General features: G+C 42.1%; 1 protein-coding gene across 2 annotated transcripts in view; it reads left to right on the forward strand.

Moving 5' to 3' along the window:
- Nucleotides 1–10,362, forward strand: part of Bub1b (BUB1 mitotic checkpoint serine/threonine kinase B) — a 51,690-nt gene extending 41,328 nt beyond the window's left edge. For both annotated transcript variants that reach the window (XM_040746035.1, XM_040746036.1), the window contains exons 19-23: nucleotides 2,638–2,787; nucleotides 4,597–4,739; nucleotides 5,859–6,027; nucleotides 6,894–7,000; nucleotides 9,848–10,362. In XM_040746035.1, coding sequence (XP_040601969.1) covers nucleotides 2,638–2,787; nucleotides 4,597–4,739; nucleotides 5,859–6,027; nucleotides 6,894–7,000; nucleotides 9,848–10,079 — 801 coding nt within the window. In that variant the 3' untranslated portion in view covers nucleotides 10,080–10,362. The remainder of the gene's footprint in view (nucleotides 1–2,637; nucleotides 2,788–4,596; nucleotides 4,740–5,858; nucleotides 6,028–6,893; nucleotides 7,001–9,847) is intronic.
- The last annotated feature ends 3,431 nt before the right edge of the window (nucleotides 10,363–13,793 follow it).

A 13,793-nucleotide genomic window follows, 5' to 3' on the forward strand; every position in this document is an offset into this window, starting at 1 on the left:
GAGAGGTGGCCTGGATGGTGCAACCTCTGATGTAGACGCTTCCTCCTAGTTTCCACCCCACTCCACGGTGCCTGGCTTCCTCTAGTCCAGTCCTTTTGCTCTGCACATCTGGAAATGACCTCCTGGAGACGGCGGGGCGAAGTGGTTGTCCAGCTGGGCTACAGGGTCAGGAAGGAGAATTGGAGGCTAAGTTAAGTGGGATGCGGGCACTCTTGTAGCTGCACCCACCCCCACCTAACTGATGCAGTCTTCTTTTATTTTTTTGGTTTTACGAGACAGGGTTTCTCTGTATTGTTTTGGAGGCTGTCGGTCCAGCCTGGCCTCGAACTCACAGAGATCTGCCTGCCTCTGCCTCCCGAGTGCTGGGATTAAAGGCGTACGCCACCACCGCCCGCCCCTGATGCAGTCTTCTAAGTCATTAACTCTATTATTCTCTTTCCAGCTTTCAGAACTGTGTTGCTTCTGTGTCGTCTTGTATAGGTTATGCTTTGGCTTTTGTTGGTTTGTTTGGTGTAGAGTGCTGGCATTAAAGGGTGCATCACACTTGGCCAGATTGTGCTTTTTTTAAAGATTTATCTATTTATTTTATGAATATGAGTGCTCTATCTGCATGTATGCCTTTATGCCAAAAGAGGGTATCACATCTCCCTACAGATGGTTGTGAGCCACAATGTGGGTGCTGGGAATTGAACTCAGGACCTCAGGAAGAACAGCCAATGCTCTTTTTTTTTTAATTTACTTTTTACATCCCAATCCTAGTTCTCTCTCCCTTCTTTCCTCCTGCTTCCACCACTCCCCCCTACCTCTCATCTCCTCCTGAGGGAGGGTAAGGCCTCCCTAGGAAGTCTACTAAGTCTGTCCCATCATCTCATTGAGGCACAGGACCAAGGCACCTCTCCACCCCCCACACCTGTGTCTAGGCTGAGCAAGGTATCTCTCCATATAAAACGGGCTCTACTAAGTCAGTTTGTGCATTAGTGTTAGATCTTGGACCCACTGCCATTGGCCTCATATATTGTCCCAGTCACACCACTGTCGCCTATATGAAGGGAGTCTAGTTTGGTCTTATTCAGGTTCCCCATTTGTCAGACCTGAGGCAGTGATCTCTCACTAGCTCAGGGCAGCTGATTCTGTGGGTTCCCCCATCATGGTCTTGACTCCTTTGTTCCTATTATTGCTCCTCCCTCACTTCGATTATACTCCAGAGCTTAGCCCAATGATTAGATGTGGATTTCTTTATCTTCTTCCATCTGTTTCTGGAAAAGGGTTCTAGCTCCTCTGGGATTGTGGATTGTAGGCTGAGTATCTTTTGCTTTATGTCTGTTATCCATTTATGAGTGAGTACATACTGTATTTGTCTTTCTTGTTTTGGGTGCTTCACTCAGAATGTTTTTTCCATTTGCTTGCGAATTTTAGGATGTCATTGTTTCCTACCGCTGAGTAATACTCCATTGTATAAATATACTGCATTCTTCATTTGAAGGGCGTCTAGCAGCCAGTGCTCTTAACCAGTGATCTATCTCTCCAGCCCCCAGATTATGCTTTTTAAAATTACTTTTTACTTTATACTTGCTGGAGTATCAGAAAGTCTGTATAGTGATTTGAATAAGGATGGTCCCTATAGTTTTATATATTTGAATGCTTAGTCACTAGGGATTGTAATTCTTTGATAGGATTAGTAGGTTGGAGGAAATATGTCACTGGGGGTGGGCTTTTAGCTTTCAGAAGCCCATGCCAGGCCCAGAGTCACTCTCTCTCTGCCTGAGCATCAGGGTGTGGAACTCTTAGGGGCTTCTCCAGCAGCACGTCTGCCTGCCTGCTGCCATGCCCTGCCATGGTGATAATGGACTAAACTTCTGAGACTGTAAACCACTCCCATTAAGTGCTTTCTTTTTATAAGAGTTGCCTTGGTCAAGTTGTCTCTTCATAGCAATACAACAGGGACTAAGACAGGCTGGGAGAAACGTGGAGGTTTTGTTACTTTTGTTTGTTTGTTTGTTTGTTTTAGACAGGGTCTCACTCTGAAGCTCTGGCTGGTTTGGAACATGGTATGTTGACCAGGCTAGTCTAAATTTATGTTAGTTATCCTACCTCTACCTTCCAAGTTCTGCAGTTTTGTTGTTATTGTTGTGTTTTAGGTTGGTTGGTTAGTTGGTTGATTGTTTTAGGTAGCATACAAAATAATGGGTTTCATTTTAACATGTGTAGGGGTGTGTGTGTAAATAATTGTACTTTACGCACGCTTGCTCCCCTTCTGTCACCCTCTCCTCATTACTGCCCCCTCATAGTCCCTCCCTGCTTTCATGCATGTATAGTTAAGTAGAAAACACAGGGCATTTTTCTTTCTGTATCCGACTGACTTCACTTAACATAATCTTCATTTCTATCTGCTTTCTTACAAATACTATGATTTTGTTCTTTATGACTAAGACATGTATTTTCCAGCCTGGCATGGTCGTATACACTCTTTATCCTAGGAGGCAGAAGCAGATGGATTTCTATGAGTTCAAGACTAACCTGGTCTTTATGAGAGTTCTAAGCCATGTAGGGATACATAGTGAAACCTTGTGTTTTCAGTCTGTCAACCATCACCACATATTCTAATTGCCTTTACATGTTAAATATTGTATCTTACAGGCATCTTTTCAACCTGTCCCATGGGATTTTTACATCAACCTCAAGTTAAAGGAACGTCTAAATGAAGACTGTGATGCGCTTTGTAGCTATTTTCAGTACCAAGATGGCCATATCGTTTGGTACCAATATATAAAGTGTTCCACCCTTCAGGTTTGTGATAATACTCGAAACAAACAACGTAAAATGAAAAGAAGAGATTTATACAGGGCTGGTAAGGTGGCTCAACAGATAGGGTGCTTGCTGCCAAGTTTGATCCCCAGGACCCAAATTGTGATGAGAGAGAATTAAATCCTATAAATTGTTTTCCGGTTTTCACTCTCATATGGCATGTGCACGTGCACGCACACACACACAAATGTATGTAATTAAAATTTTAAGATATTTAACAGACAATTCCTTTCAATCATCTAGAAATAAACCAGTTTTTAATTTTATTTCTTTTTTTTTGAAATGGTACATCTATTTTTTTCTTTTTTATTTATTTATTTATTTATTTATTCTCCAGATTTATTTTGGTAAAAAAAAAATCAGATATAACCTTTCAAAAATTACATTAATGTTTAACATGCATTCAAATAACTTTCTTTTTTTTTTTCAGTTTAAATTTAGATAAGAAACGAGGTTGCTTCACAAGTCAGTTCCAGGTCCCGCTCCCATTCCCTCCCCTCCTCCCGTGCCCTCCCCCCAACCCCCCCCCCCGTTATCCCCTCATTCCCCCAGGGAGGGTGAGGCCCTCCATGGGGGTGTCCATAGTCTGTCATTTCATATAGGGCAGGGCCTAGACCCTTCCCCAAATTTTATTTCTTTAACATTTATTGTACCATGGTGTGTATGTGGATATTTGAGGATAATGGCATGTCAATTTTCTCTGTGGGTTCCTGGCATCAGTCTTACGGTGGCGAGTGCATAGACCTGGCTGGCCTTGAGCTCACAGAAGTTTTTCCGAGTGCTGGGATTGCACATCATCTCTAGAGAAAGACAAGCTTAATTACAGTTTAAAAGTGCTAGTGACTCCTTTCTCAGATGACTAGTTGGTTGACTGGTTGAGGTTTTTTTGTTTAGTTTTGGCTTTGGTTTTTCAAGACAGGGTTTCTCTGTGTAATAGCCTTGGCGGTCCCAGAACTCACTCTGTAGTCCAGGCTGGCCTCAAACTCACAGAGATCCATCAGCCTTTGCTCCCAGGTGCTGGGATTAAATGCATGCGCCACCACACCTGGCCTTTTTTTTTTTTTTTTTTTTTTTTTTTTTTTTTTGAGGGGTTCTGGTTGGTCTTTAGCTCTGGGGATTGACCGGAGAGCCCTGTACATCTGGGCAATTGCTCTACACTGAGCTACCTCCCCAGCCTTCTTCAATGGTTTTGATCAAGTGCCTAGTCGGTATTTTTTAACACTTATCCTGGGGAATGAATGAGTCACCTAACTAGAATAATTATTAACTCATTTAAGGCAAAATAAGTTTGTTGTCCTGACTATTCTGCCTCCCCTGCATCCTTACAGGCACAAAGTTTCATTTTTTTCTTTGTTTTGTTCTTCAGGTTTCACTGCCAAAAAAAAAAAAGAGAGAGAGAGAGAGAGAGAGAGAGAGAGAGAGAGAGAGAGAGAGAGAGAGAGAGAGAGAGAGAGAGAGAGAAAGTAATGTATTTCATTGTGTGTGTTCACATGTAGGTGAGCATGCACATGCCATGGTAACCAGAGAGCAGAGAGCAGAGTCAGTTCTCTGTGTCCACTGTGCAGTTCCAGGGTCAAACGATCTTGTGGCTTGGCAGCAGGCACCGTTCCCTTTTCTCCATGCTCCTCGCCCACAGTCTCACTAAACCCCTCCAGTCTGCAGGGGACCTCACCTTACAGCTGGGACAAGGGTGGGGAACAGAAGGAAATGCACACAGCATTGGTCATCGGGGATGGATGGTGTTGCAGGTGCACCAGCTGGAGAAACAGTTTTCTGTCTGTCTGTTTCCAGGATCTTCTCCAACACAGTGAATTTGTGACTCATGAAATAATAGTCCTGATTATTTATAACCTCTTGACGATAGTGGAGAAGCTTCACAAAGCTGAAATAGTTCATGGAGACTTGAGTCCGAGGAGTCTGATCCTAAGGAACAGGTGGGTCTGTCGATAGAGTTTTCTTGTCTGGTCCTAAGGAACAGGTGGGTCTGTCGATAGAGTTTTCTTGTCTGGTCCTAAGGAACAGGTGGGTCTGTCGATAGAGTTTTCTTGTCCCACCCGGTCCCACAGCCCCTTCATAGCCCAAGTAAACGCACTGATGCTATAAAATTATTGGCTGATGACTAGGGCTTCTTATTGGCTAGCTCTGTCCCTTCCTACGAAAATACTTCAAAACACAAAGTTACTATCAAGTAAGTATATTTCATACAATAGTTATTTGCTATGGATATCCAGAGACAATTTGCCTGAGAGGAAAGAAAAAACAACAACTCTTTTCACATGTTTCTTTTGTTTCCTTTCTCGGTTAGTTCCTCTGGTTGCTCACTGTTACAAATGCAGGTCTTAGATCCAGGTTTCCCGTGAGTAGCTGAGAGGAGAGAGAACTGGAAGGCAGTCATGCTCTTCATTGATCTGGAAACACTCAAACTCACAAAAATGTTTTATGTGATCACAGTTTTAGAAAACAACATTAAGTTGGATATGGGCCAAGGAAAAATGGCAGCTGCTGTAAACTCTAAAACCCTGCTGCAGAGGTGTGTGAGCCAGGCCACGGGAAACCTGGATCTAAGAGTATTTTCGTAGGAAGTAAGAGATGGGGTTACAAAAAAAGTAAGGAAGAATATGTTGTTGATGTAATTGAAACAGGAAATTTTGTAATATAGATCGCAGCTCACTAGAAAATAACGTTATAAGTTGTTTTTCATTAACCTTTAGAGGAAAAATCTTTGCTACTTGGAAAGCCTACTCATTACAGTAACAAGAAGGGCAGTTTTACCTGCATTGGGCAGAACTTACTACATAGTACAAAAGCTTGAGAATGTCCTGTGTGGCCATACACTGTGGCTTACGTTAGGTAGATCCTGTGTGGCCAAACCAATCTTAACCCTTCAGGCTGGCATTCCCATTACTTCTGCATGTGCATTTTCATAACTAACCACTGGAGGGTACTGTTGGCAAGGAGAAGACACACCTGCAGTCCTAAAAGAAAAAAACAGACAGGCTCTGCAGCTGCTTTCACAGCCTGTTTCTATTATCTCCTCTTGAATCTGGCCTCAGAATCCACGATCCCTATGATTGCAATAAGAACGATCACGCTGTGAAGATCGTGGACTTTTCCTACAGTGTTGACCTGAGGGTGCAGCTAGATGCTTTTTCCTTCAGTGGCTTTCGGACTGTACAGACCCTGGAAGGACAAAAGATCCTGGAGAACTGTTCTCCCTACCAGGTAAGTGGAAGATAAGCCTGAGCAACTATGGAGAGCATTTCTTAGCCTCTTCTGTGTCTAGATAAGCTATGAAAGCTAGTATTTACTGCCATTGACTTGCCTAGGAAAGATGATGTTTCCAAATACTGTATCACAGCATTCAAGAATATAAACACACACGTGGAAACACACAGCTCAGTAACTAAGTGCTCAGGACATTTCTATTACTCACCATCTATGCCGTCTCTTATGAGTTCTTCTCTTTGCTTTTCACTCTACAGTAAAGATAGTGACCTCTGCTCTTTATGCATCAGACTTGTGAGATTAAATGCAGTGATGTACAGGAAAAGAACACTAGGACAAATGTGAGGTGTCTTATAGATTGTATTATATGCACACATATCTTCTAGACATAAGATATTTGCTGATTGGATAGGTAGCATGTAACTGAAGTGGTCATGTGGGCCCTGTTAGATCACAGATGGAGCTAATGTGATTTGGTAATCCAGGTCATCTGTTTGGCTCTTAAAAAGAATTCTTTAGCTGGTTGGTAGTGATGCACGCCTTTAATCCCAGCACTTGGTAGGCAGAGGCAGAAGGATCTCTGTGAGTTTGGAGACAGCCTGGTCTGCAGAGCAAGTTCCAGGACAGCAAAGGCTACACAAAGACACCCTGTCTTGCAAAAACAAACAATAATAAAAATCCCTTAGGTTATCTCTGGTTATTTCTTTGAGGGGCTTCTCTCCATCCCATGAAGATAGAACATCTGCTAAAATAAGTCATAAAATACACAGTTAAGCTCTGGCATGCTTTTCAACTCTTAATGTGAATAAGTTTATAGTAGAAGCAAGAATGACTTTAGCTCATGATATGTTTTGTGATTTCAGGTAGATCTATTGGGCATAGCAGACCTAGCCCACTTACTGTTGTTCAAGGAACACCTACATGTCTTCTGGGATGGGCTCCTCTGGAAACTTAGCCAGAATACTTCAGAGTAAGTACCAGATCCTACAGGGTCTCCACCCATCCCTGTAGTTCATTCCCTCTCTCCTCAGTGGTCCCTGCTGTAGAGTAACCTTAGTTTCCTAAACCAGGTACTGTGATTCCAGTGGTCTCTCTGAGTTTGCTAGAAAGGAGAAAGAATTGCCAACTGAAAAAAACTAAGTCATAGTTGCTACTGACTTTAGAGCATTCTAAACCTGGGTATATCATATAGGAGTGTGGAAGTGTCTTGTTTAGAAATATTAGAAACCTTTTAGAAGAATAATTTTCTAACCATTGGTGTTAGTCTTTTTAATAGCTGTGTTTATCAAAAGTTAATTGTCTTTTGACTAGAGTTAAGTTCCCATGTTAGGTACTAATTTTAGACTTATTCATTTAAGGAATAGGTAGAACCAAACCATAGAGCAGACTCTTCTGGTGCAGAAATAAATGATCTCTCAGAACCCCAGGACTCCTTCAGGCCTGCTTGTGAACCTCTTAGGTGTAAAGAGAAGCTTTTTTCTTGAGAGGAGCCTTCCCGCCCACCTGGTTCTAGATCCGCATCAGTCCCAAATAAACACACAGGAAGCTATATTAATTATGAAGCTGTTGGCCTTGCTTGTTTCTTACTGGCTACCTCTGACTTAAGTAATTACCCCATAATTGTTAATCTAAGTATGTCTCTTTACCGGAGAATAGTTCCGGGTTTCCTACCCCATGGCGGTTACATCTCGAATCTCTTGTGTTTCTCCTACCCAGAGTCCTCCTGGACTCCTCGTCCCTCCTATCTAGATTCCCTATTGGCCAGACAGTGCTTTATTCTTTATTGACAAATGCACAGGACTTCCCCAACATCTCCTCTTTTCTGTTTAAACAAAAAGAAAGGTTTTAACTTTAACATAGTCAAATTATATATAACAGAACAGTTATCAAATAAGAACATAGTTACAATATTTTAGCAAGATTTAAAGAAAATATCCATCCCATCCTTGTGAGTCCAAAGTTCTATATGTAGCTTATCTTTTATCATAACTAAGGAAAACTATAATTATAACTATCTGTCTTCAACTCCATCAAAGACCACAGAAGGATAATATATAAACACTAGGATTGACAGAGATATCTTACTGCCTGGACAGTCACCTGAAGTTCCTCTGTAACATTGGGGCATCCATCTTCAGCCCATAGGCCACAATGTGTCTGGAACACTTCTCAGCAAAGCAGGAAATTTCAAACTGTCCATCTGCACTGGCAGTCTGTCAGTCATTTTTCTTTGTCCTGTAGAAAGTCTCTTAGATTCTTTCATGAAGCAGGAACCCTGTAAGACTGAGTTCAGCAGTCACTTTCCTGTGGGTCCTGCATGTCCAGATTATACAACAACAGTCAAGCAGTACAGGCAAGAGCAGTTTCTTGCCCAAATGACTAATCTTGCCATGTTGAAAGCAAACTCCATAACAAGTTTCTTCGATGCCCATCTTCCTCTCAGACGTAATTGGTGCTGCCAGGAGCAGACATTTCTCATTGTCAAGACAAACCCTAAACCATTTTAAATGCCATGTTCTGAAGGTCTTTGAAAGGTTTGAAGACTATCTATCTCAAATATATCTCTGTATATCTAGAAAACCTAACTTACCTAACTATAAATTCTATTATAAGTAACTATCTATAGTCTGTATTCAATTATGTATTATGTTTTAAAAGAACAGTATAAGCACAATACTTAATCAAGAGGAGAAATATAAGCATCACAAAATTGACCTTGATTTTGTCTCAATAAATGAAAAACAATACCCATACCATACTTAGGTATCATGTTCCATTTAAAGTCATCTCCACCACCAGGCAGTGGTGGCGCATGCCTTTAATCCCAGCACTCGGGAGGCAGAGACAGGCGTATCTCTGTGAGTTCGAGGCCGGGCTGGACCGACAGCCTCCAAAACAATACAGAGAAACCTTGTCTCATTAAAAAAAAAAGTCATCTCCACCAATGGCTTCCCAGAAGATGCTCACCAACTACTGACTTACTGCCTGTTCTTGAGTTTGTCTTCACTTTAAATCAGTGTTAATGATTTAGTGCCCTTTTCCTACTTTCTTCTCCAAAGCATTAAGTTGCATATTCTTCATTTGATTTAGAACTTGACCAATCACATTTGTCTCTTGTATGTATTTTTAAATAGGCATGGCCTGAGATGGTGGCTCATGCCTTTCATCGCAGCACTTGGTTGGAAGAGGGTTAAGGCCAGCCAGGGTACACAATGAGACCTTGTCTCAAACAACAGCAAAGTAAATGAATGAAATAGCTTGAAGCATACTTTGAGATGTGGAGGACTAATAGGCATCTCCAATTAGCTATGGACCAGCTAGGTGGGGCTATCACAAGCAGAAATAGCTGGGGTGACTTGGCTTTTCCTAACACACCTGCCCTCTCCAGCAATGGATGTTTTCAGGTAAAGAACAAGGAGAATAAGTAAGCAAGTTGCTTTAGTCGAGTTGAGGAATCAGAGGCCTGTGAGGGTGACAGACCCCTGAGGTGGGAATGAAGAAGGCTATAGGGGACACTGTTTCTTTGTACCGTTTGTAGAGGAGAGACGCTAGGAGACGTTACTGCGCTTTAGTTTACAGACGAGGTCTGCAGACTCAGGTGAGAGAGTGGCTTCCCCTTTGTGTGCATTCCACACCGCCATGGTAGACTTGCTCTGTAATTCTTCCCTACACTCTAAAAAGAGTGATCTCCAGCCTTAGATTTCTGGGTATTACCCTCCGTCACTTTGACACATTAATGTACTGCTGAGTTCAGCTGAGAAAGAATTCTAATCTTCTATGCCTGATCCTGATAGAAATGATTTTTATATTTTCTTAGGTTAAAGGATGGCGACTTATGGAATAAATTCTTTATGCGGATTCTGAATGCCGGCGATGAGTCCACGGTGTCTGTTCTGAGGGAACTGGCAGCAGAAATGAATGGGGTTTTTGACACCGCGTTCCATAGTCACCTGGACAAAGCCTTGTGGAAGGTGGGGAAGGTAATTAATCCTGGAGCTTTGCTCCTTCAGCAAGACCAGCAGTCAAGCCTCTCGCAGAGCCCTGCCTGAGCTGTGCTGTACTGTGGGGAGCTAGCCTGTTGATGCTGTCGTTTAACTGGAGCTCACTTAACACACTACCATCCTTTCTGCCAGACTTTATTCTAAGTGTCAATTTTTAATAGAATGCTGTTCCCCGACAGCCTCACCTGTTTGATTCTAAACGGATTCCATACAAATGGGTACTTTTTAACCCTTTTGTTTCTACTTTCCCCTCTGCTTTTCTCTTTTGTAATTTTGTAACATATACTCTTGCATTCACCATGTATTTTATAATAAAATAGTTTTTGTTAAATGTGTGCTTCTGGCATTTCATCTACATTTGCAAACTAAGGTGGTAAATGGTTTAATTTTAGAGAGGAATTATTTTACCATGGAAACTTAATGTACCCTAGGTTTAGAACAGCTGCCAATGGGTTATGACAAGCCAGCTGGTCATTCATTTCTTCAGGTTCTCTGGCCTTCTAGCAGGTGTTCAGATGGAGAGCAGGTCAAATGCTGTACACAAGACCAACTTTTCTGAAGTTTCCAAGTTGTGTTCTGTGCATGACTCACATCTGAGTATTTGTAGTTTTATTTTGTAGTTGCTGAAGGCATTTTCCAACCTTTTGGAGTGCAATGCTCACCTTTCTGTCATTTCATGTAGAAGGAAGCCAGGGTTGCTGAGGGGATAGGATAGAAGATGGTTTTGCTTGACTTGAAGAAGCAGGGGTCAGAACCTAAAGAGGACTCTGAAGTGTGGACTGATTGGAGAAAATAAATCTGATAGCCACTGGGTACCCGGAGAGCAGCACCAGGTACACTTGGCCTGGAGGGTTTTGTTTTTTTCAGTAAGGGTATGAAAACCATCTAGTTGTTTATTTCATATTAAAATACCAAAGTTATCTTATGTTCCTCATGCTAGTGCCTGATTTTCCCCTTATAGTTGTCACTATATTATTGCTCTAAGAATACTAGAAAGCAGAAAATCCTAAGTAAATGTCTCAATTAAAAATAGTAAGCAAGCTGTACAGTTAAAGCCATAAAACATGATTTGGATCTGAACGGAAGATATAAAATGATGACACTCTGTCTTTCTGGAATCAGGCCCCTTCCCTTTCCTCTGCCTTCCTTAGTTCTCAGTTTCCTACATTGACCCAGGAAATTTAGAGCTTTTAACATAAGCTTCCATCTAGCAAATTCTTCAGCAGGCTGGAGAGCCAAATTGCTATGTGGACAATCATTTGTTTCTAAAAGTACAAGTAATTCTTTTCCAGTCCTGTGGGTGACTGACTTACTTCCTTCAGTGAGGTGCCCTTCTCGAATCTCCTGTGGACTAGAGTGGTCCTCCCTGACCTCCTTGAGCAGGATAGCGTCCCGTGGGTTCATTGTCACTTCCTGTCATGTTTTGCCCTTTGTATTCCCATAGCACCCTTTACCATCTTGTGCACACAGGAGAGATCCTCATGTGTTCTTGTGTATTCAAACCCCCTTTTCTGTATCCCACTACTGCAATTTAAGCTCTTGAGTTCTTAGCTCTTAATACCTAGAATAGCACCTAAATAAATAAAACCATTTATCAAAGTACGAAAAATGGAAGAAAACCAGAACAGAGACAGGAAACAAGCAACCTTTTAAGACATGAGTGAGAATTTCAGCTCCACTAACGAAATACATGGAAACTATATTATCGTTCACAAGGATGAAGATCGTGTTGGTAAAGGGCTGGAGACATGACTCAGGTTGAGAATACTTGTTGCTCTTCCAGAGGATCTAGGTTTGGTCCCAAGACCCACATGGTGACTCACAGCCATCTGTTACTCCATTTCCAGGGAATCCAGCACCCTCTTCTGATCTCTGAGGGCACCAGGCACACATGAGGTATGCATACATACATGCAAGCTAAACTATATTTTAAGTAGGTAGATTATATATATTAAAGAAAAGCACACTAGTGAGATTAACGAATCAGTCACTCACTAGCAGGTTCATCCTTAGAAGCCAACTTGACTGTCTTTTCTAAATTTAAATATTCTCCAGCTAAGAAATTACTCTTAAAAATTTATATTACCCAAACATTGATATGGTAAGCTAACACTGCCCAGTGGGGTGACTCATGTGGCCAAGACATCTTGCCATTAGCACCTGTTTGCCATGAGTCCTCCTTAGAGATGACGGAACCTGAGGCAAGCAGTCACTGCCAGCTTGTGTTTGAAGAGAAAGTTAGGGTGCCAGGCATAGTGGCGCACACCTTTAATCCTAGCACTGGAGGAAGAGGCAGGCGGGTCTCTGAGTTCAAGGCCAGCCTGGTTGGTCTACAGAGCCAGTTCCAGGACAGCCAGGACCCCATCTCACAAGCAAACAGATGAAATCCTGGGAAATTTAGGAAGGTTTATCATTTTTATTTCTTTATTCTTAGAGATGTGTTTATTTTATGTGTATGGGTATTTGCATGTATCTCTATTCATCACATTGATTCAGTGCTCAAGGAGGTGTCAGACTCCCTGGAACTGGAGTTGCAGTCACTAGCTGTCACGTGGGTGCCAGGAATCAAACCTACATCCTCATTATTATTTGTTTTTTTAAGGTTTATTTTATTTTGAGCCAAGTGGCGGTGGCACATTCCTTTAATCCCAACACTAGGAGGCAGAGGCAGGCACATCTCTGAGTTCAAAGTCAGCCTGGTCTACAAAGCTACACACAAAAACACTGTCTCAGAAAAAACAAACCAAAAAATTATTTTGTTTTATGTGTTTGAATGTTTTGCCTGAATGTATATCCGTCTGCCCATGGGAGTCAGGACACTAGGAGCTGAGTCCCTTGGAACTGGAGTTAATGGACGAGTGGGAGCCACTATGTGGCTGGTGGCTGGGAACTGAACTCAGGTCCACAAGAACAAGTGTTCTTCACCACTGAGCCAGCCAGCCCTCAGTTCTTCATTTTAAAATCACTAAAGAGAATGCAGCTAAACTTGTATCTGTAGCATGCTGAAAACTCATTTGAGTTTGAATGTTTTGTGATCTGTTAGATACGTGCTTCTAAAACCACCATTTCTGTCACTATCATCCTTATGTCTATGAACAAAGGATTGAGTGACATACAGTCCAGCTTCTCCAAACTAAAATATTTAGTTGGATAAAGGCACTTACTCCAAGCTTGACATTCTGAGTTCAGCCTCCAGGATTAACATGGTAGAACGAGAGAACCAGCTTCTGAAAGTTGTCCTCTGACCTCCACATGTGCTAATGTGGCATGCGTCTATGCGTGTGAGTGTGTGTGTTGAGATAACTCCGCTGGTAAAAGCCCTTGTCACTGAGCCTGATGACATGGGGCCCCATGGTGGAAGGACAAACCACCTCTTGCTAGTTGTTTTCATGCACACATACACACACAAATAAACTTAAAATCACTGCTTTTGAATAGAAATGTGAGTTGTCACAAGTTGGTTCTGTATACTTATGAAAGGTTCGCTGATGAGTGTCAGGTAAACATCTGCAAATGGACTGCTTCTCCACTGAAACATCTGCTTCTGCTATTCTTGAGAGGCCCCTGTGGCTGAGTTGGTGCTCACTGTAATTGTTCCCCAAGTTTACGTCAGCCTCTCCCTGACACCGAGGTTGCCCAAAATACTAGTTTTCAAACCCTTTGTAAGCAAGGGACTTTGTGTCTCCTACTCTGTATCCAATGTGTGTAATTCTCAAAAATGAAAATACTAGGAGGGGGTGGCTACAAATTCTGAGACTAAGT

This window comes from Mesocricetus auratus, unplaced genomic scaffold, assembly GCF_017639785.1.
Source record: "Mesocricetus auratus isolate SY011 unplaced genomic scaffold, BCM_Maur_2.0 Super-Scaffold_100004, whole genome shotgun sequence".
In the NCBI taxonomy this organism is placed as follows: domain Eukaryota; kingdom Metazoa; phylum Chordata; class Mammalia; order Rodentia; family Cricetidae; genus Mesocricetus; species Mesocricetus auratus.